The 24,489-nt window shown below is 38.9% G+C and overlaps 1 protein-coding gene across 1 annotated transcript in view; it reads right to left on the bottom strand.

Annotated features, from left to right (window-relative positions):
• Positions 1–16,317: 16,317 nt before the first annotated feature.
• Positions 16,318–24,489, bottom strand: part of LOC109912706 (scm-like with four MBT domains protein 1) — a 28,026-nt gene continuing 19,854 nt past the window's right edge. The window contains exons 5-6 of the mRNA XM_048610002.1: positions 19,888–19,982; positions 16,318–16,599 (exon numbers count right to left, since the gene is read on the bottom strand). Of these exons, the coding sequence (XP_048465959.1) occupies positions 16,318–16,599; positions 19,888–19,982 (377 nt within the window). The remainder of the gene's footprint in view (positions 16,600–19,887; positions 19,983–24,489) is intronic.

The raw sequence follows: 24,489 nt of genomic DNA, 5'->3' as shown, positions 1-24,489 counted from the left end.
ATTTTATCATGTGTAATGTGCAAATTTAAAACATTGCACGCAGACAAGAAAGGAAAAAATATATTGCATGACACGCCAGATTATTCTCCTTAAAGCACATCATGGACTCATGAGCTGAATGTAAGCTGACACACAATACCTGAAGTCTGCACTCATTAACACTCAACAGATGTGGTTTCATAGAGCGGCTGTGAAAGAGTCAGTAAAGTTTGTATGTGGTGTAACAAAAGTAGCATTTTGGGCTTCTTTCAGGCTACATTATCATGAGTCTATAAACATAGAAAAGTTCTGGTCATCTTTTCACATTAAAATAGCACCGAACTGGAAGCAAGTGAGGCACAGGTCAATTAATACAGCAAAATAAGAGGTTTAAACCCATTTACTTATATAATAGAGCTTAATTTCAGTGCCAACTGCAGGAAACAAAATGACTTCTAGTCTCAGCACTAACATTATTTTTCCAGCAATAAACTGATCACATTTAAATGTTATACTGTTAAATGTGAATAGCCTATTTGCCGACATTTACAGACTTCAGCCTATGGATTTTCTACATTTCTTCTCTCTAATCTAAACACCTGTGAAATTCTTCTTCATTGTGTTATCTTTAAATTATGAGATGGTCAAATTCAGTTAAAAATGTTTATAAAATCTATTTAACAAAACTGAACATTTCACAGTTTACCACAGCAATGCAGTAAAAATGTATTTCTAGCTAGAATAATTTTGTGAATGATTCAGAACTCATTTCACAATTTTAACGACAAGTTACAGAATTTCAAGCCAACCATGCATCATTATTGCAGCAATAATACCATTAGGTCTTAATTATTTCACCGAACTATTTATAAGAATTCTGATGAGTAAAATTTACTGTTCCGCACAGATGTTCAGCGTTAATGCTGTGTGGCCATGTTAAACTTAATTTTCTTTTATTTACACTACAAAATACTTGCAGTACAGAAAATAAACTTGAAATTTAGCAGTATAACTGAACATTAGTATGATGGCTGATTGTGTATTTAATATAAAGGGCCATTCATATCAAACAGACCTTATGCCATTTAACTGGTGTTATATTTTCAACATCTCCGTTGAATTCAACAGGTGTGCTGCATCATATCAGCAATATAATTATAACTTCAAGATGTTGTATTTTAATTTGCACACCTATAGAAGCCCATACTTATGATGATATGTTTATTTATAATACATATATCTATCTACAGTGTTTAGACCTGCAATTACCCTAGAGACCTAAAAAGTGCATTTGAAAGATCACACATGCATTATGACTGTGCATTATGATTTACAAGGGGTACAGAGGACAAAGACTAATTTTGACGGTTATCAGTTCACTAATGAAACTGGAGATCTCTTTCAGACATTGCTATCTCAGTTTTTGAAATGGTACATTTTAAAATACATTAAGGTTCAACTTTACTGAACGTTTTGTAAATGTCGATATTGAATGCCTTTGCAAAGCATTAAAAGCAAACCTATAGGTTTTCCATCAAAGAAAGATGGGAGTCAAACACACAGTATTTATAGAACACAAATCACAGAATCCCTATTGTGCAGAAGCAGATAATTTACCATCAACTACACACCAAACCGTCTGAAGAGCAATCCATCCAGATCCACCCTATCCCTGTAGCACTGCATTTTTCTCCATGGATAATTCACCCAGCCTGCAAATCCCTGGACACTATGGGCAATTTAGCATGGCCAAATTACCAAAACTGCACATCTTTGGACAGTGGGAGGAAACCCACGAGACAGGGAGAGAATATGCAAACACCACACAGTCGTCTGAGGGTGGAATAGAACCCGGGTCCCTGGCGCTGTGAGGCAGCAGTGCTAACCACTGAGCCACCATGCCACCCCCATTATTAGCTTTATCTTAAGTTATTAATCTTATTTTGATATCACTAGGCCTAAATACTGTATTGAATACAAAAGTTCACATAATATAATTAGCAAAACTTTACATACTGCATGTAGACCTTATAGAGTTCAGTTGCAGACAATGGTGGTACCTAGAAGTCATAAAATATACGGAGTTGAGCATCGTGGTTTATGACAGCATGTATTCAGCAAAGGAGCTTCATCTAAGTGTCAGCACTCTAATTCTTCTATAATTGCAGAATCCAATGTCAATTTTTGTAAGATATCTATCATGGCTAGACTTCGCTACTTTAAGTTATGCATATCAATATTTAACAGAACAACGTAACTACAAAGAAGATCAATCAATTCAAAACATTTCCTCATAAAATAATAGGTTATTAAAACTAATTAAATAAATAAATAAAATTAAATTAAATTAAAATAGGTTATCCACACAAAAGTAGCAATATTCAAATAAACAGCTGTTATTTACAACATTCTAAATTTTAAACTCATGTCTAATTGGAGAAGTCAATGCTGAATCAGGTCAGAAGTCAGCTTTATGTATTAAATGATGGTTACATTTTTCACAATACATGGAAAATATAGGCTGTACAAGCTCTTGACAACACTTTCAACTCCCTTCACACATACCTAATGGCAATGATGGGTAGTAATTAGACTAACTACATGACAAGAAGGGCCAGTAAAATCAAAATTTTAGATCATAAGATGCTGTGTTACATCCGGGTAAGGCGGTGCAAAATCAATGTCCCTCTTTTAACCTAAGTCTGCTGCAAAAATTGTAAGTAATTTTTAGCACGTAGCTACATCACACTCGAATGAAAGCATGATTGTTTGGTTTAAAATTAAGGAGCCAATTACAAGGTGTACTTGAACGAAATAAAAGGAACTATATTAATAAATAATCCTAAGGAAAGCAATAAAGGGTATAAAGTTTAGGACTGGGAAAGCAGTTTAAAAAAACATCCTTTCAATCCTTCAGGTGGTAGGTTTGACCGTAGACTCATGGATGTGAGAGTTCGCATGCGTGCGAGAGAGAGAGAACGAGCGCAAGCAAGAGCAAGAACGAGACTGCACAAGCAAGAGAGGCCACCTCATGGGAAGAAAGCAGGGTTAACATTTAAGTCCGGTGGGTCACTAGACTTGGAATACGAACTCTGCTTTTCCCCCACAATTGTGCCAGACCTGCTGAGATCTAGATCTTCAGCATCCACAATTCTTTGCTTTATCTTAAGACTGGAGGGTGACTAAAGCCTGTGCCTTTATTTAAAAACTGGTTATAAAATTAGATCACGTGGGATCCAGGGAGAGCTGGCAAATTCAATAGAAAATTGGCTTGATGGTAGGAGACAGAGGGTCGTGGTGAAGGGTTTTTTCTCTGACTGGAGGCTTGTGACCAGCAACGTGTCGCAGGCTGAGTGTTGGGTCCACTGTTGTTCGTCATTTTTACAAACTATTTCTATAAGAATATAGGAAACATGGTTACTAAGTTTGCAGATGACACCAAAATTGGTAGTATAGTGGACGTGAAGTAGCTTATTTAAGATTTCAAAAGGGATCATGATCAATCAGGCCAATGGGCCAAGGAGTGGCAGATGGAGTTTAATTTAGATAAATGCGTGGTAGTGCATTTTGGTAAGATGAATAGGAGTAGGAGTTACACAGTAAATGGAAGGTCCCTGGGGAATGTTGCTGAACAGAGAGTTCAGATACATAGTTCCTTGAAAGTTGCATCACAGGTAAACAGGGCGGTGAAGCTGGCTTTTGGCCCCCTTGCCTACATTGGTCAGTGTAATGGGTATTGGAGTTGGGATGTCAAGTTGAGGCTTTACAGGACATTTTCAGGCCACTTTTATAGTACTGTGTACGGTTCTGGATATTCTTCTTTAGCAGAGATATTATTATATTGGAAAGGGTGCAGAAAAGATTTACAAGATTGTTACTGACACTGGAAGGCTTGAGTTATATGGGGAGGCTAGGCAGGCTGGATCTTTTCTCCCCTGGAGTGTAGATTACAAAAAAGGAACTTGATAATTGAGCCAATGGGCTAACGAGTGCCAGATACAGTTTAATTTGGAAAAATGAGAGGTATTGCATTTTAGTGAAGTGAACAAGGGCACAACAATGTTAGGGCACGGACAGAGAGATCTAAAGGGTTCAGGTACATAGTTTTTTAAAAAAAACTGGTGCGTCATAGGTAGATACAATGGTTAAGGTGGCATTTAGCATGCTTGTCCTCATTGCCCAGACCATCGAGCACAGGATTTGAGATATCATGTTGAGGTTGTACAGGACGTTGGTGAGGCGACTTTGGAGTACTGCGTACAGTTCTGGTTGCCTTGCTATAGGAAGGATATTATTAAATTGGAGATGGTTCAGAAAAGATTTACCAGGATAGAGTCATACAGCATGGAAACAGACCCTTCAGCCCAAACAGTCTATGCCAAACATAATCCCAAACTAAACTAGTCCCACCTGCCTGCTCCTGGCCCATAACCCTCCAAACCTTTCCTATTCATACATCCATCTGAACGTCTTTTAAACGTTATAATTGTACTCACAACCACCACTTTTTCAGGAAGTTCATTCCACATGCAAACCAACTGGCGTGTAAAATATTTGCCTCATGTCTCTTTGAAATCTCTTTCCTCACACCTTAAAAATGTGCCCTCTAATCTTGGAATTCTTCATCTTAGTGGGAAGACAACTACCATCAACTCTATCTATACCTCTCATTATTTTATAAACTTCTATCAGGTCACCTCTCAACCTCCTACACTCCAGTGAAAAAAAAAGTCCTAGCCTATTCAGCCTTTCCTTATAACTCAAACCTTCCATACCTGGCAACATCCTGGTAAATCTCTTCTGATCCCTCTCCAGCTTGATAATATCCTTCCTTTAACTGGATGACCAGAACTGCACAGTATTCCAGAAGAGGCTTCACCAATGCCCTGTATAACCTCAACATAATGTCCCAACTCCCATACTCAAAGGACTCAGCAATGAAGGCAAGCATACTAAACACTTTTTTTTAAAAACCATCCTGTCTATATGCAATGCAAACTTTAAAGAGATATGTACTTGCACCCCAGGTCCCTCTGTTCTACAACACTATGAAGGCCCTACCATTAATTGTATAAGCCCTATCCTCGTTTGTTGTACCAAAATGCAATACCTCGCATTTATCTAGATTGAACTTCATCTACCACTTTTCAGCCCATTGACCCATTTGATCAAGATCCCTTTGTAATCTTACAAAACCTTCTTCCTTGTCTACAATGCCACGTATTTTGGTATCATCCACAAACTTACTAACTACCCTCTACATTCTCATCCAAATCATTTATATAAAGTGACAAAAAAAAAAAAAAGAGAACCCAGAACTGATCTCTATGGAACATCGCTGGTCACAGGCCTCCAATCCTAAAAGTAACGCTCCACCGTTACTCGATGTCCTGCCATTATACCAATAATGCAGCCAATTGGTGAGCTCACCCTGAATCCCATGTGACCTAACTTTGCTAATTAGTCTACCATGCAGAACTTTGTCAAAGGCTTTATTAAAATCCAAATAAATAACATTTCCTCAAAAAAACTCAGATTTGAGAGACACGATGTTGCCATGCCTGGAGGGTTTGAGTTATAAGGAGAAGCTGGACAAGCTGGGACATTTTTCACGGGAGTGTAACAGGTTGACAGGTGACCTTATAGAAGTTTATAAAATCATGAGGGGGTTGGATAAGGTGAATAGCAGACTCTTTTCCTTAGGGGAGGGGTATTCAAAACTAGAGGGTACAGTTTTAAAGACAGAGATTTAAAAGTAACCCGAGGGGCAACTTTTTCAGAGGGTGGTTTATATATGAAAACGAACGGCTAGAGGAAGCGGTGGATGCAGGTACAGTTACAACATTTAAAAAGTAATTCGGACAGGTACATGAATAGGAGGTTTAGGAGGATTTGGGCCAAACACAGGCAAATGGGACCAATTTAGTTTGGGAAACTTGGTCAGCATGGATGAGTTAGACCAAGGGTCTGTTTCCGTGCTGTACGACTCTATGACCATAAGTGGCTGTAAGTAAATTTCCCGCATTTGCAGTTCTTTCATTTTGTTGTAACTACGGGACACAGTTTAGAAATAAAGGAGTCGCCCTCTCAATTCACTCTCTCTCAGAGGGCTGAGTATCTTATGAACTGTTCCCCACAGAGTGGCAGAGGAAGGATCATTGAATATTTTTAAAGACAAGAGCTAGAATGACTTCCTCGTTAGGCAAAAATCTAAGGGCATTGGGATAGGTAGGAAAGTGAAGTTAAGGCCACAAGCAAATCAGCCATGAACTTATTAAAGGGTGGAGTAGGGTCCAAGGGGCTAAACTGCTACACCGGTTCTTAATTTGTACGTTCATGTGTCAGTCTGACTCAGCAAGACAGAGTGGCTGAGCAATATGACAGAATCAATGGCAAGGGTACAAGAATTTGTTGTAGGGATGAAAATAAAAGTGATTCTGGGCACAATGCCAATCTGGGCACAAATTCCACCTTTCTACTCAAGTTCTGTCAAACTCACTTGTATATGGCCAAGTATAAAAACTTAAGTGAATAAGCACAAGCTGGCAGCATTCAAGAATGCAGTTTCATAAAACCTTATTTTGCATTAAATCAGGGATATACCCGAGTAGTAATTTTATCATGAGTTCATAATTGGTATATCACAAAAAATGTAATGAGTATCAAGACAAGTAATCTGATTTTAAATAATTTAAAAAAAAAACTAAAAGAAACCATTTACGATTTACATTGGAGTGCCATTGTCAGGAAAAGAAAGATTTTTAAGATCTATCAGTATTCTTGCACCTAAAAAAGAGTGGAGGCAAGCAAGGAGCGCAAGTAGCAGAATCTTGCAATGATCATTATAGCTGAGCCAGAAGGTACTGGGACAGGACAATGAGGTCACCCATAATAGAAGCATAAGGGAGAATGAAGGCAACATACTGTTCCATAGTTGCTGTCAATGATGATGTTGTTCACACCTTAGACAAAAGCATTGCTATGAAACTGAACATCTCCAACTTATACAGATACAGCTTTGAGCCTATCTGGAAACCTAAAATGGTAACTAACCTCTTGGCCTTCGAAAGAGCCTCAAAACTCCCCATCATGTAAGGGGATCAAATTTGATCACTGAGCCAAGATCTCATACAAGGACCAAAAATGGTATGCTTTGATCTGTAGTTAATTGCTGTGTGACTACAACCTGGTTTGCTTTACTATAGCTTCATAGTAATGGTCATGGACATTTAAAGTGTGATTCACCATAATGCCCAGGCCATTTTATTTGACAGTGGCATCAATTTTATTCCTGTACAGTCTATAAAGCTTATGGTGACCCTGTAGGTTAAAAGACTGCAATATAATGCTGCACTTCAAATACATGTTCAATACCCAAAAACAAATTATCTTTTTAAAAAAGATATTACTTTCTTGGAAAAAGATCAATACAGTTTTGAAAGATATTCATCATTTCAGTTCACCAAGCACACAGGTGTAGAAGAATATTCTGTGCAGTGGTCTTAAATGGACAGATTTCAGATAAGGATAAATGATAGCATCTTAGTAACTGGTGAGCAAGCCTCATTACATAACACAAAGATGTGAAATGAGTCATTACATCTAAAAAGAAATAGCAAAAATGAAATGATTCATTGGGATAAACAAGGACAACAAAAGTGCATTGATTTGTCACTCAAATACAAAATCCTTTTAAAAATAAATACTTGTTTTTGCATGGGCAGTATGCACAATGGCAGAATTATTTCCATTGCACTTAATTACTAAATGACAATGTATAGTGTGTAATTTTGTTTCTCATAATGCCTAAACACATTTCTTTTCAAATGTACAAACCTTTCAAAATGATAGAGGCAACCTACATCTGCATCAAGATCATCCCATGGGCAAATGCTGGTTAAAGTCAAACCTACGTAATGTTTGCTAGCATTTTATTCAGAACATGCTTCTTCATTTGGCTCTGATAAAGCAGAAAACGATTCAAGTTCACACAATTAGCTATGAAAAACATAACTAAGCTTTGTGAAAATCATGTCTCCTTGAAAAGTGACAAAGAACTTCTACTGAGAAGCAACTATATTGCCTGGAAACATGATTTTTTTTTAAATTCTACAATTTAGGATTAATCCCTTCCAACAGCTTTAGAACAGAAACAAATGAGCAAATGATAAGTGGTACACTACAGAATTGTTGCTAATAGAATCTCAGATTCTAACAATTAAAATCACTCAAAGAATAACCACACCCTTCAAACCAAATAGGAGACCACAAACTCTTTTGAATTATACTATAAAAATAGATAGAAAGCAATTTTTCATTATAAAACAATTCCAGAAATAACGTAAGGGAGCAAAATTTCAGAACCGGACATGACCATTAAAAACTCTCTTCATAGGGTGAAACTTAGCGAAGTTGCATTGAAGTTTGCAGGATTTTCACCGTAAGGCCAAGCACATTTTCTCATCACATCTTACAAACTCGCCTCATTTACTACATATCTGACCCATCTGGCATCCATCATATCCGATTCCAGCCCCATCTTACCACACACCATCTCCAGAATAACTCACTGCTCAGCGGATATTCACCTAAACACAAGCATCCCTTGTAGCTGTGCCACCTTTAAAGCTGCTGTGCATCCAGATGAGTGCTGACATCCTGAAGCGCTCTTGATCATTGATGGACAGAATTTGAAGATGACGGAGAAGGGGAAGATGGCACTGTGATTCTCTAACAGGGATGTGGAGACATTGGTCAGATGGGATGTTGCAAAGGAGAAAGGAAAGCAGACCATGTCACTAGACTCTGGTAGCCTAGTCAGAGGTCATTACCCGGGTCAGTGCTGACTCTACAACATGGAGAGATGACCAGCCGTGCCAGAAGGAGGTCAAAGAACTTTGCCATTTGCCACAGTCTTCTCTCTTCCACCTTACACTTCATCTGTCTCTGCCTCTGTACCCATCCTGCATGAAGGCTCACGCTTTACCATTTACACTACCACCTGTAACATTTTCCCTCACCTGCTCTGTCACTTCTCATCCCAACCACACAGAACACTCATCCTGCATATCCTCCTTGCTGCCTACCTCAGAACACTTACCACGTTTCACCCACCTGCACTAGCACTAACCATCATGCCATCCACTTTCATTTCACTCAATTTCTCCCGTTCTTGCATTATAGGAGAAGACAGCCAATAACAGGGAAGAAAGCCCGTATGGGTAGAAGGTTGTGAAACATCCCATCGGAGTCCTCACAGGAAAAGATCGGGACCACTCCGGTGGGGATGGTGAAACATTCATGTCCCATCAGCCAATTAAGAACCACTCTTCATTCCACTGTAACTCTGACATCAATCCCATTGTTAGTGTCATCCATTTCATTCCATTTCTAATCATTGGCAGTTACATCTTTTCTGTCTTTTGTCTTACAGGTTTCGCTGGGATGTTCACGGCCTCCGAGGAGAAATAGCCATCTTTGCCCGAAACCACTTCCTCAATTCCATGATGAAACACCAGCTCCCTTAGAAGCCAACTCTTTGACCTGCAAGGAGGAGTACACCAAGGCCTCAAAGGAAGCATCAGCACGGTTGCCTCCTACATCTCCCCACCAGCTCAGAGGCGGCCATCTCAATGGGAATATTAGACTGAAGAAATGTGGTACCACAATCTGGTCAGCGCTTTACTGCAACAGTTCCACAGCTGGCCAAGGAAGTAACCCTAGGCCACTTACATCTGGAGGCTTGTCAGAGATCAGGCTGGAAAGGGTCCTATTGTGTTGGCAATCAGGGACCTTGTCCACATGCACAGGGCACTCTGGAACATAGCTGCACATGCTGTGTGTTTGCTACACGGGCTGTTGGGACATGGTACAGCTGTGAGGTTGACACAGCACAGTGCTTTACAGCAAGAAGTATGCCCCCATGACAGAATACTGCTGACCAGAAAGACAAGCTGTCTGCTTCTCTAGATGTACTAATTGACATGGCAAGGCAAGGTACGGATAATGCATACTTGCATGCTTGCCCTAAGGGAGCAAGAAAGCAGCCCTAGAATGCAGCCTGGTCATTGAAAGGCTGCAGCAATAGACATTTTGTGTACAATGTTAGTTGCCACCATCCCTGCAATACTAGTCTATGCATCTACAGCACCCTACCAGGGAATTGAAGAGGTGCCATGATGGTCATAAGGAATTGGCAAATGTGGCTGCCAATGTCTGTGGATGAGGGGTATGGCTGGTGCCTGTGGATTTTGCCCTGAGGTGGTGTTTGGTCCTAATGAACATGGAGGACCTTCGCAACAAGCGGTGAGCGGATGTTGAGAGGTATCTGTTCCGATTTCCACATGGAGTTTTCTTGAGCAATTTAGGCACCTTAATTGGCAACTCACTGCTGCCTAGCAAGAAACTCAAGAAACTTTTGATAAGTACAGAGATGGAGCGAGATCAGCACTGCCAAACTTCTCTTCCCAATCTGCCACAAAATTTTGCTTTAGCCCATGTCACCTAGGGCCCTATAATATTAAATCCATTGTGTGGAAAATCATTAATGATACAAGAACCTGTGAAACGATCCAAAATAATTGTTAAGTGTGTGTGTAATGGCCTTACAATACCAATCAGGATCTCAGAATATATTCAGCCAATAACTCAAATAAATGGCATTTAAATCTCTGAAAGATCCATATTTTATTCAGTTAGCATATTTTTGCTTCAACATCTTCCATTTTGCCATTTATTCACTCCCAACTGCTTGCTGAACTTGTCCGTCTACTTTCATTAACAGGTGTACAAGAACATCAGATCTCTTTGCATATCCTCACTTCCCAATACAGCACCATTTAAATAACAATCTGTTTTTTTTGTTTTTCACACCCAAGTATATAACGTAATAGAGTCAATAAATGTGGAGCTGGAAAAACACAGGTGAGACAGCATCCGAGGAGCAAGTCAGTCAACGGTTCGGGCCGAAACCCTTCGTCAGGTCTGGGGAGGAGTCCAGAAATAAATAGGGGGTGGGGCTGGGATAGAGATAGGTGGATGCAAGTAGGGGGTTTTTGTGGTTGGTCAGTGGGAAGGATGGAGTAAATAGGGGAGTCGGAAGATGGACAGGTTGGGGGTGGAGAGATTTTGAAACTGGTGAAGTCAATATTCAGGCCATTGGGCTTTAAGCTCCCAAGACAAAATATCAGGTATTCTTCCTCTAATTATTCAGTCATGTTGTACTGCATCTGCCACGTATTTGCCCACTGATTCAACTTGCCCAAGTCACCCTGAAGCCTGCTTGCAGCCTCCTCACAACTCACAATACTGTCCAAATTTTAAATCATCAACAAACTTGGAAATGTTGCATTTGATTCCCTCATCCAGGTCATTTAATAGTGAATAGCTGGGGCCTAAGCATTGATCCTTATGGTGCCCCTACTAGTATCCTACTGTCACACATGGATAAATACCCACTTATTCACCACTCTGTTTCTTGACTGTTAACCGATTCTTGATCCATTTCAATATATTAGCCTCTGTCTCATGTGTTTTAAATTTACCTACAAACCTTTTATGAGGGACCTTATCAAAAGCCTTAAAATCTAAATACAGCACATCCACTGGTACTCTCTTCTTATTTATTCTATAGGTACATCCTCAAGAAACTCCAGTAGATTTGTGAAACTGGATTTGCCTTTCCTAAACCTATTCTGATTTTGTCCAATCCTAGTAATACTTTCCAAAGGTACTGAAATCATATCTTTTATAAAAGGCTCTTGCTTTTACTCCACTACTGAAGTTAGGCTAAATGGTCTGTAATTGTTTTTTTTCTCTTCCCCTCCCTTTTAAAATAATGGAGTTACACTTGCCACCCTCCAATCTGTAGGAACTGCTCCAGAAGATGACTACCAGTGCATCCAATATTTCCAGGGCCACTCTATTTTTAGTACTCTGGGATAAGGATTTCCAGACCCTGGTGGCTTGTCAGACTTTAACCCAATTACTCCAGCAGCACTTTCTAACTAATACTGATTCCCTTCAACTCTGCCCTCTCACTAGACTGTTGGTTCCCTAATATGTCTTCAAGGTTATTTGTACCCTCTTTTCTGAGGACAGAAACAAGATATCTGTTGAATTATTCTGCCTTTTTTTTTGTTGTTCTACTTTACGATTTTGCCAAATTTCTGACTGTAAAGGAACGTACATTTGTTTTCACTAATCTTTTCCTCTTCACATATTTATAGAAGCTTTAATGGTCTGTTTCTGTGTTATCGGAAATTTTACTTTTATTTCCCCTCTGGATCAATTTTATTTTATCTTATTCTGTTTTGCTGAATTCTAAAATGCTCTCAAATCACAGGCTTACAATTTTTTTTGTGGCAATTTTAGATGTCTCTTCTTTGGATCAAATACTATCCCCAATTTCTTTTGTAAACCATGGTTTCATCTTTTATTTTTGCGCTAGACGAAAATAATAACTCTGAAAATGTTCTATTCTGAAGGAGGGTCACTGGGCCTGAAACGTTAACTCTTGCTTCGGTCACTCTAGTGTTTGACAAGGTATTTATCAAAACTCAATTCCACAGCCACATCATATTGCTCAGTGACTGCCTTCAGCTAAGACTCAGTCCACATGGATTCCAACTGAAGTTTCATCCTTCAGGTTTTGAAGCAACCCAGGCTCACAGGTATCTCTGATATACAATGATCCTCAGACAAAGTTCTCGCTACATTCTGAGATCCATACTCTGTGCATATGGCTATGCATGGCACACTCTCGACCGCTCTTTCAATAAGCACCACCTGACATTGACTCAGACCTGCCCTGCACCCGCCCCAGTTCCCCTTCACGCTCCAGCTCATTCCATGTTCTAACAAGAAACTTCTTATTTTCTTTTCAGGCATTAATGATTGTAAGATGCAACAACTCAGATACCCACACCCCCCTGGAACCTCTCTCCCCTCCCTTTCCCTCTGCCTCCATCTTTTCTCCTAATTCTCCTCCCCAGTTCACATCTTGCTAACTCTACAGCCATGTCTCTGTAATTACAACTACTTACTAACTGTTTATCTCTATTTGTGCTGCTAATTCACCTACCTCATTGTGAATGCTCTGCAAGTAAAAGACACAAGGCCTTTAGATTTGTCTTTTTAACCTTATTAGTCATCATAGTTGTATTTTGTACCCTATCTCCATTGGTTTCTCGCCCTTGCTTTTTCTGACTCTTTTGCTTCTTACATTTCTTTCTTTTGTTTCTATCAGAGTTTATCCCTCTTCTGACTCCCTGCTCCCATTCCCCTGCCATTCTAGTTTAGAAGTCTCAATAGATTTCTTTGTTGATATTTCCCGAGGGCTGTTACCATATCCAAGGATATTATGAATTCGTGGCTGTGTTTTAAAAGCTACAAAAGTACTTTTATCCCCCCCCCTTTATTCATTCACGGGATGAGGGTGTCGCTGGCTAGGTCAGCATTGACTGCCTATCCCTAATTGCTCAGAAGGCAGTTCAGGGTCAACCACATTGCTGTGGATCTGGAGTCACACGAGGCCAGACCAGGTAAGGATGGCAGTTTCCTTCCCTAAATGGACATTAGTGAACCAGATGGGGTTTTCCCAACAATCGGCATTGGATTCACGGTCATCACTCGACTCTTCCAGATATTTATCGAATTCAAATTCTACCATCTGCCGTGGCGGGATTCGAACCCAAGTCTCCAAAACATTACCTGGATCTCTTCATTAACAGTCCAGCGATAACACCACTAGGCCATTGCCTCCCCACTTACCGCACTACTGTTGCCAAGTTCACATTTTGATTATCATTTTAAAGAGACAATGAGATTAACTGCCTTTAACTTGGTTCGAGTATGGAACTTTGTTTTAATAACGGCTTGAACATGAGGGCCTTTAAAACATTGAGTTGATGTCATGATTGGCAATGTTTTGTTCTCAGTATTAATTGTGCATGAATGAGAGTTCACTTAAAATTGTTAGTTTTTTTCCTCATCCCAATACAGACGCTGAAGTCTGTCGATAGTGGATACTGAGCAAATGCCTATGGAGATTACATAACGGTTATCAGGTGGCATGCTGGTAGAAAGTGGCTTGGAGGGGGCAAGAATTGGCAAGAGGTAAGTTGATGGTAAAGGGTAAGCTCAGCCAAACAGCCATCCATACAATTGGCCCAAAGTCCAAGAGAACCAAGGCAGGTCTCAGTACAACTCAGTACTCGCCCGCACCTTGGCCATAACAGTCTATTTCTGAGTTAGGCAGGATCAACTGACTGACCGAGCAACCAACCCGTAGCGATTGGAACCAGGTTGAGCTCATTGACTACAAGGTCATTGATTGCGGTTGATAATCTGGGCCAGTCAGAGAAGCCGTGGCCGACCAACATAACTACGAGATGAGACCCTCCTCAGTGGAGGCGACGGACCCCGAGCCAGCTGGCCACAGCCAGTGTGCAGAGATAAAGGGGCGGGGGAGGGTGACAGGATACGGGCCTGTGCGCCGGACACATGCGCGCAACACACATGAACAAAACCTGAGTACTCTTTAAATCAAGGCAAGTGTCCTGAAAAAGGAAATTTCCCCACTCAAACTATTTGCCACAGCACTGACAATTTGGCCCCACATTTTTCTTCGTCTCTTCACAAATGCTGCCTAACCTGCTGAATATTTACAAAATGTTCAGCTCATATACCAAATAATGGTGTCATTGAGTCATTGCCTAATTTCTGTCACATGTCTCTTTTAAAAAAAGAGGGAAAGTATTTACAAAGTGATAAAAATTCAAATCCATCTTGAATTTGGCAATTCACAGCCCAGCCCTTCCACATATCCTGGAGAACATGGAGCTATGTAAATTTACCAATGGGCCAACAAGTGCTATTGATCTCAATATGCTTTTGGAATTTCTCTATAGAGTGATTATCACACAGAAACATTTTTTTTGAAAAGTATGTATGGCATTGTCAATACAACATTATTTAAATGCTCATGCAACTAATGTAGCTTGATCAGCTCAACCGAGGAAAAATGAGAGTAAGCCTAATACAATAACGTAACAATAGGAGGGTTTTAGAAATTTATGTTAGCTGACGAATGAGATTATAAAGAAAATACTATTACCATTGTCCTCAATGCAGAATCTTCAGAATTTGATTAGCAAGGCTCACATCCTAGTATTAAAATCTTTATCATGTAAAACTGGTTATCCATCTTGTTTTGATTTTAATTACTATTCAGAGGGAAACTGTCTAGTAAACATTATAGCCAGAAGCACAACACAGATGATATTTATGACAATAATATAATTCAGAGTGAGGAAAATTTCCAGTGCATTAAAATTTGTGTTAATGTGACATCTAGCAAGTTCACACATGAAATATTTTCCCTTAAACTTCTGTCCATCACTGTTTAGCATAATCAGGTGTTTACGCATTTAATATTCTTGAAAAGTTGTGGCTGAAAATAAGGTGGTACTAGTTGATAGTTTTTAAACGTGCCTTTCAGAAATGCATTGCACACGACACCAGTGGCAGAAGAAAAGCAGCATTGTACTTTACTTAAGCTGCTCAGTCTATAATGCAATTAATCATTGCATAAATACTAGCAAATACTCTCAAAACAAGCAATTGAAAAATGTGGCATGCATTTTTAAAGAAAATTTCACTCAGTTAAAAGTTAACATTTAACATTAGCTAACCTAAACAATTCAGTTAAGCGCTGCTTGGCACTTGACCTACTATGTGAATTTCACTATTGGTGTGCTGGTCTATTTTGCACTCCAAGTGGCCCTTAACCACACTCAACCAACATTGGCCCAAACTCCCAATGCCCAAAACACCCTATTGAAATCCAAAATCTAGCACAACCTCAGGGCTGCCAGATCTAAGAGAATTTACTTATATAGATAAATACAATATATATTTGTGCTCATGACAGTGACAATATTTTGTCACAGGCCCTGATAAGAGCTCCAGGCGGTTCAGTGACTAGAGGTAGAAACTCATTCACTATTCCAGAAACGAAACTTCAACTATCTAGGCACCTCCGCCTCACACAAATCCTGCTAGTCAACTTTGCAGCAAGGGAAATCAGGTTCCTTCACTTAGTGTCAGCACTGAATGCTAAACATCAACATCAAGATCAGTTTCTCTCAGAATTGTTATGAAGCAGAAGAAAGCCATTGACCCATTACTTGCTCTCCAAATGAGCATTATGACTTAGTGTAATTTTCCTGCCTTTCCCCCATAAACGTCCACATAATTCTACTGTTAAATATGAAGAATTTTCTTCATGTTTTATTCACAGAAAGTCCAAGAACTGTCACCTGTTGTGTGCCAGCAATTTCAATGATTTCTTATGATGGCATAGAATTCATAAATCCTACCTTCAGGAGGTCTCAGTGCCTTTTTATTTTGTGAACACCACCCAACAGGGTGTAAATCAGCAGTCATGACATCACACCAAAAATCTGCCCTGCGATCATCTCCATATCCACTGTAGCGCAGGAGTAAAAGCTGACCACATGTGGTGATGATTGTTGCTACCCAATAGGTGTCAGGATTATTTTTATTTGCAACTTCCAACTTCATCCCTGGCTGGAAACTACTCTGAAGGCTGATCTCAACCTGCGATAAATAAAAAAAAAGCCAATGATTTAATAAGTTAATCATAACTAATTATGTTCAGTCTCAGTTTATCAGACAATGGCTAAGGACAACAACCCACAAAATACTGCATAATATCGATAGAATACAAACAAACCTCTCCATCCAAATGATCAATGTTGATATTTATTCTCTATCCGAACCTCCTCGCAACCTATATCATGAACTTTGATCAACACACCCTCTAATTCCTTTCTCTGGCATGTACTAATTGGGCTTAACCAAAGAGGAATGCTTTTGTCTCAGAAGGTTGTATGTCTTTGGAACTTCTTGCCACAGACAGCTGTGGAGGCAGAGGCCTTGTGCATATTTAAGGCTTGGACGGACAGACAGATAGATTCTTGTTCAGTTGGGGAATCAAGGATTACAGGGAAATGGCAGGAAAGTGGACGTGAGGATTGTCGTATCAGGCATGATCTTGTCAAATGGCAGAGCAAGCTTGAGGAGCTGAGTGGGTTACTCCTGTTCTAATTTACAACAGTCTTAACCCTAAATGCGTTAATGCTAGTCACCTAAACCACTCCTTGTAGTACTTAGTTCCACATCCTTATCATGGATGAAGAAAGTTTCTCCTGATTTTCTTAAGGATTTATCACACACCATCATCTATTTCAAGGCACTAATTCTTGGCTCTCCCCAAATAGTCATCTTCTGTATGCTGATGTTATTAAACTTTTTTTTAAAATTATCTTAAAAGACCTCTACCAGGTCACTCCAGTCTCCTTTTTGAAGAAAACAGCTCCAGTCTGTTCAATGTTTCCCATATATGTGATGTCTCAGTTATTACACTAATAACTTTGTTTTGCACCTTCTGCAATGTTTCTATGTTCTTTTTATAATATGGAAATGAGAACAGTTAACACGACTAAGGTCTGATCTAACCAAGGCTTGTGTAAATTTAAACAAAAAGAACTGCAGATACTGTAAATCAGAAACAAAAATAAAAATTGCTGGAAAAGCTGGGCAGGTCTGGCGGCATCTGTGGAGAAAATTCAGAGTTAATGTTTTGGGTCGAGGGACCCTACCTCAGAACTCCTGCTTATCAAAGACTTCTAATAATCTGGAGACATTACATCTGTGCCACACAACTGTTTAGCAATTTTCTCTTCAAATAATTCAATATGGTTTGTCAAGCATTTTGAGGCCAAACAAAGAGAGATCCAATAAGAAAAACTTAATTATGGAGTTTAACCTTAATAAAGATGGTGACTTAAAATCAGTTTTTAATGTAGTAGTTGTGCAAGCTACGTATGGTAACACCTTTTGACCTTACATTATATTGCAATATACTCATTAGGTTCTGGATAAGCCTCAGTAACCAATATGGAGCCACTGGAACCCAGAGCATAGTTGAATAAACTTTCACAAAAAGATTATATATAAAGTATTAGCTCTAGTTCCACATAGAAAATCCACAGTTCCAGAAAATGTGACTTGAATGCGAACTAGACAAGCTAGTTTTAAGCTTCCAAAGTACAAGTGATAGCGATTTTCAAATGAAAATAAAATTGAGTATACACTACTCTGCTTTTGACTTTTAACAGGATGGGTGCTCAGTTAACAAGGCCAGGGTTTTTGTCCATTGTCATTTGCCCTAGAGAAGGCTGTGGTAAATTCTCTTCTTGAATCATTGCAGTCCATGTAGTGCAGGTAAATCCTGCTGTTAGAAAAGGAGTTCAAGGTTTTTGTCCCAGCAACAGTGGAGGCATAGTAATACAGTTCCAAGTCAGGCTGTTACATAACTTGGAAGGGAGCTTTAAGGTGATACTAAGGAAACCTTAGGGAGTGGATGCAGTGCATCTTGTAGCTGGTACACACTAATGTACCAGCTAGAGGGAGTAAACATTTAAGGTGATGAATGGGTTGCCAACAGACAGCTGCTTTGTTCTGGACGGTGGGACAGCTTTGAGGGTAAGCAAAAGTACTTCATTAGTTGCTGTCACTTCATATTATGACAACACCTCACCATCCAGTGCTCAGACCAAGTAAATCAATTGATCAGTTTATGACGCAAGCTCAGAATTTGCTCAAATATGCAGACAACACTTAGCGCTGCTGTGCTGGGCAACATAAGCCACTCTCTATTTTTACAGCTCTTACATATTAGTACTGCAGAGCTATTGTATTGGAAGTTAAGAAAGATAATGTGGTAATTTATAGTCATGACTTTCTGGCATTCTCTCCCTTAACTGAACTGCAGGACACTGCTGTTTCGACTTCAGTACTGGAAGACATCCTATTGGCCCTGCAGCTTCAAGATCCTGCCAGTCTTGTTTGTGACCCAATTTGATTGTAAAATTCAGTCCCTATTATCTCTTACAATCAAAAACTTTATTTTGGGCCTGTAAACACTATACATCCAAAGTATCTGGAAAGTTTCCAACATATCAGAAAATCACTTAAAGGGTATTGTAAAAAGACTAAAAAGACAAAATCAATATGGTATTACAGTTGATTTCATTTTCATGACATCCTATTGTTTGTCTTAATTTTATTCCCCATTTTAACAATCCTGAATAGACACACAAAAAAAAAACTGTTTACACAAAAATGAATATATTTAGTTTACTCTGCTATTGCCAAATTTTTGATTAGTAGTGTGTACACAGAGCTTCAAGCGTCACTTAGTAAAAAATAGCTCAATTGATCCCTGATGATCTACTTTAAGGCTGTGAATCATTCAATTAAACAGCTTGTGTGCAAAAACCCACAAGACTGAAGCTTCCACAATTATCCACAACCAAAAGGCTACCTTGAACACACTATCAGCCATTTGATATTTCAGCTGATAGTTACATTAAAAAGATAGATAAATACATTTTAATAAATAAATTAAATGTTGTTTGTAGTTATAAACCTTACATGCCAAGTGCAGGAGGGGAAGTACCACGTTGGTGGTGCAGTAGTTGAATATACATGATACAATTTATGACTACATTATTACAAGCAGAATGTTAGTTTTCAGCAGATTACTAGAAAATTAAATGCATACTACATTACTCTTTGGCCCTCGAACTATAAATAAGGTTGACTGTACTTTTAATTACATCACAGCACAAATGTGCATCAACTCAGGTTTTTATTTAAAACATATTTGCGTCACTGCTGCTGTTCCACATAAAGATAAACATACTTCATAGTGTAGAATTACCTATCTCTTTAAAGGCAATTAATTATAAGCTAAAGATTAGGAGGCAACACTATAAATCGGGCATTAACTTCATTATATTCGAGAACTGACATACATACATGTTTGAACGAGTTGTGCGGTGCAGGACTTGCACCAGTTTCTTCAAGATAATCATCCCAGTTGAAGTCAAGGTCCTCACCTCCAGAGCCTACATCTGTTTAAAACAAGATGATGATGAATAAGTTTACCTTATTTAAACCGAAATACCGGACAGTTACCCTTCAGCATATTATCATTTTTCTAAATTACCAACAGCACCTGAAAAAGTCCACTTATCAAAAGCAAAATTCTCCAAAGATTGTTCAGTTATGAAAACATTGAGCATAATCACCATTTTAAAAAGGGGATTGATGAATTGCGATCATTTATGGCTCGCACCTGACTGGAACTCTAAATCAAGTACAAAAACCAGCAATATTCATACATATTGTTGCCTATAAAACTGAGTTTGAAGTGGTGCAGGAAAAAAAAACTTGCACTACCATTCAGTTTAGTTGCAAGGAGGAAGAGTCATGAGCAAGGATTTAGAGTGAACTTCATATAATTTACAGTTGGAAAACAAAGAACCTCATTAAATGAAACATTTATTTAAAACACAACAATAATCTACCAAAAATGGTGAAAGAAGCAATCATTTAAAACAATTATATGTCACAATGAAATAGATAATGTACTAGTAGAATGACCTTTCCTTTAATCTCATTTTAATGGCCTGGATATTGCATTCAGCAGCAAAGCTTAATGCTTACAAAAGACCTTCAAGAACTTGACTCACAGATCTCGTGATCTTGTTGGACAAGCTACCCTACCCTGAAGGCAGCTTAAGTCTCGTGCCAACTAAATTGCATGTCCTGTAGTTGTAGTGATGTTAGCAAATCATATTGAAGTATTCGCACAGCAAACACAGAAGTTAAAAAAACCTGAACCTTTTACTTTCAATGTAAAATTTCAGATAGCAAAATAAATGACGACCTGATTAAGAAATAAGGTGAATTAAAGATAAACGATATTTTGAAAATTAACAAATGTGGTTTTGTCAGAATGAAGAAACTTAGCATTTCACAAAGAATTAATGCCTCATGATCAGTATGGAGTTACTGTCTTGTTAACAAAAGTTACAAAGTTTAAACTTTTTAAAGCTTTTACAGTGATGTCTCCATCAATTCAAATATTTCTTACTGATTGAAGTCTGAAAGCTGCCAACAATGCACTTCTGGAGAGCAGCAAAATCACCCTCAGCAACTTTGGAAGTCTGCGTGAATGCAGAAATCCGACGTTACTGTGAATTTCACTATTGTAATGACAGCAAGCACTAACAGTTTCACCACTGCTACTACAGCAAAGTCATGGCCATTATGTTCTCTTTCTACAACAATACATATTCATATAGCACTTTTAAATATAAGAAAGCATCCACCCGTGTCATGTTACAAGTTCTTTTCCCTGCTTATTAAACCAGAGCATCACAATTACCTGAAATTACATTACTCCTAATGACTTTCGGTAACATGATCCTATTTTGCTTTTTGCTGAGCATAAACTATTCACTTAGTCCTTTAGAAGTAAAATATCACATTTGTAAATGAAAAGATACCATTTTTTCCTTTGATTGTACTTCTAGAAAATAAAGAAAACATCATTATATTTTGTTGCCAGTCAAGGTAAGGTTAATGATGCTTAACAGGTCAATGTTGCAGTAATTTCAGGTAGGGTGGAGATATGTGGTCAAATTCGGCTACCTGAAATTACTGTCAAGCACGCCACTCCAGATTAACATTGTGTAAATGCCTCATTGCCTGCCTCCTCATTGATCTGTATTGGATGGTATGAGGTTGCTGTACCTGATGTATGAACTAATGTCATCACAAAGTTAAATTTATTACAAATGCAAGTATTCTTCTTTAAAGATGTTAACATTAGTTGTAAGTAACAATTTCTGGGTTAATACTCACAGATATTTAGGAGTTTTTAAAAATAACAATTTTGCTTTATATAAAAAGCTAAACATATTACTTTCACCTTGGTTTTTCCCTTTTCTTCTTTCTTTTCTTCTTCCCTACTCAATTTGACACAAACTCTGATTTTTGTTTCCTACTCAAATCCTCCCTTTGCTTATTTCTCCTCCATATTCAGCCTGCTAACTGGGGAATCACAGCCAAAAGGTGCATTAGTAAGACTAATTCACATTGTCTTAATACAGCAAAATCTGGTCTAATCTAGTTCAGCATTATTCAACAGTAAATACCTATGGATCTTCAAAAATCACAGAATGAATGCCAATCAAATAAAACTGTTCACAAGCAGAAATTGCTGGAGAGTTCTGAAGAAGGGTCACGGGACCCGAAATGTCAGCTCTGCTTTCTCTCCACAGCTGCTATTAGACCTGCTGAGTTTATTCAGCCATTTTTGTTTTTGTTTCACATTTCCAGCATCTGAAGTAATTTGTTTGATTTAAATAAAACTGTTCTTTCAGTTGATCCTTTTAAACTACTCGGAAAAGGACCAACAGAATAAAAACAATGGACATAAAAGGAGATTTAAATTTGTGACCAGGCCATGCACATTGAGATGGAGATAGGCAGCAAGCAAATTTGTATTATTCTAATGTAGGTCTAGTGAATTACACAATGCTGGGTAACTGCATACAGTCTAGGGGACCAAGCAGCATAGCACTTCTTGGAACCAGTCTTTTATATTTAAAGGGTAGTCATTCTCAAAGTGAAGCTATACTAATAAAAGGGCATGTTGTGTTAGTTCAGTGATTTCTACTGGATTGCAGGGACATTAACAGTACAGCCTATGAGGAAGCACACCCCTCCTTCTGGAATGTGCCTTTGCAAAGGAAGTCTGGAGAAAGATGGTGGTTTTTGTCAAGGTTCGCCCAGGACAGCTATGTGGCACAGGACTCTGTGTTCTATGGTCTGTTCCCGAGACACATATTGAAACAATCATCAGCTGTGTGTGGAGGACCATCAACTCGGTCAAAGACTCTCTTAGGTCTGCCTGAAACTTGTTGGTCTTCCACAGCAAGGAGTTGACCCCAACTGAGTGTTGCAGACTGGCACATTCCAAGGTCCAAGACTGTGCTGAGGGACACACTAAATTTTGGGACAACTGCCACCAAGGTGCAGTGGGGAAAGGCCACTGTCCAAGGACTTTAAGCCGAAGTTAATTGGGGGTCTGTTCAGTTATCAAACCACTCCCCCATTCCCCTACCCCGCCATGCCTCAAATATATGTAAATATAGTCTTGTACAAGAAAGAAATACTTGGATTATTTGTTGGATAGAGTCAAACTCCATTGATTGTTTTCTTTCTTCATATGCTACTCTAAAGAACCAAACTGCTTAAATGACTGTGCCTAGAGATATTGTTAATTAAGTGCCATTTTGAAAAACGAAAAAGCACATGTATTTGCCCCACAGCAAATTTCCACAAATAACAATTGAATAATATTAACCAAACAATCTGTATTTTTGTGATGCTGATTAAGGCATAAACAGAGTCAGAGTCAGACTCAAAACATTAACTTGGCTTTCTTTGAACGTACGCTGCTATAACTGCTGAGTTTCTCCAGCAGTGTAACTAAAACAAAAATTGCTAAGTGGACTGTGGAAGCTGATTCAATAATGACCTTTAAAGATTCAATTGGACTTTCAAAAAGGGATATAGAATTGGTGGCATAGACGTAATGCCACTACAGTAGTAATCCAGAGGCCCAGGTAAATGCTCCGAGGATATAGGTTAAAATCCTACTACTATAACAACTAGTGGAACTCAAATTCAATTAATAAAACTGAAAATGGTGATAATGAAGCTATATTACATTGAACATGAAACATTTGTGTTGCAAGATCCCATCTAGTTTACAGATGTCCTTAGAGAAGGAAATCTGCCATCTTTACCAGATTTGGGCGACACATGAACTTTCAGACCCACAGAAGTGTGGTTACCTCTTAACTACCCTCCAAAAATGGCCGAACACGCCACTCAGTTCAAGGGCAATTAGGGATGGGGAACAAACATTGGACTCACCACTGACACTATCATACAACGAGAGAGACTTTTTTAAAAATAGGCATACATTTAAAAAGAAACTTTTTGCAGAGTTCTAAGAAACGAGTAGGGAAGTGGCCACAAGTACGAAGGAATGAATGGCCTTCTTCTGGTCTAATTGGTTAAGAAGCACTTTGCAGTTTTGCCTGATTCAGAATCAGGAACCACGTCTGAGAAAAGCATGTAAAAGAAATCAATAAAACCTATAGAATCCAAGAACCAGATTTTCATAGGCCAATGGGTTTGGGATCAGAGGCAAGCAGACTGGTCGGCCCAAAAAGTTTCCTACCGTAAGAGGCAGATTGCCAAAGCCGAATAAAGCCCTTCCCCCAAGCCATCTGAAATTTTCCAGATAGCACGTGGGATCCCTGCAGTGATGGATAGTGACCTCCCATTAGAAGACCCGGGCAATGAGTAGTTTTTTTTTAAAAAATGTACAACCAACAACACAGTGACCCCTGCCATGCCCTAACAGCACAGTAGTAATACTATAATGGCCACAGCAGTGGTTGCACTCTCCAGAAGAATAACATGGCAGCTGTAGCCTCTATCAGATTTTACATTCTTGAAAAGTGTTCATCATGATATGCCCGCTCTTTATCCCCT

Source organism: Rhincodon typus, chromosome 22, assembly GCF_021869965.1.
Source record: "Rhincodon typus isolate 14 chromosome 22, sRhiTyp1.1, whole genome shotgun sequence".
NCBI classification, from domain to species: domain Eukaryota; kingdom Metazoa; phylum Chordata; class Chondrichthyes; order Orectolobiformes; family Rhincodontidae; genus Rhincodon; species Rhincodon typus.
The sequence above is the reverse complement of the archived record's forward strand: the minus strand, read 5'-3'. Positions and strand labels throughout refer to the sequence as shown.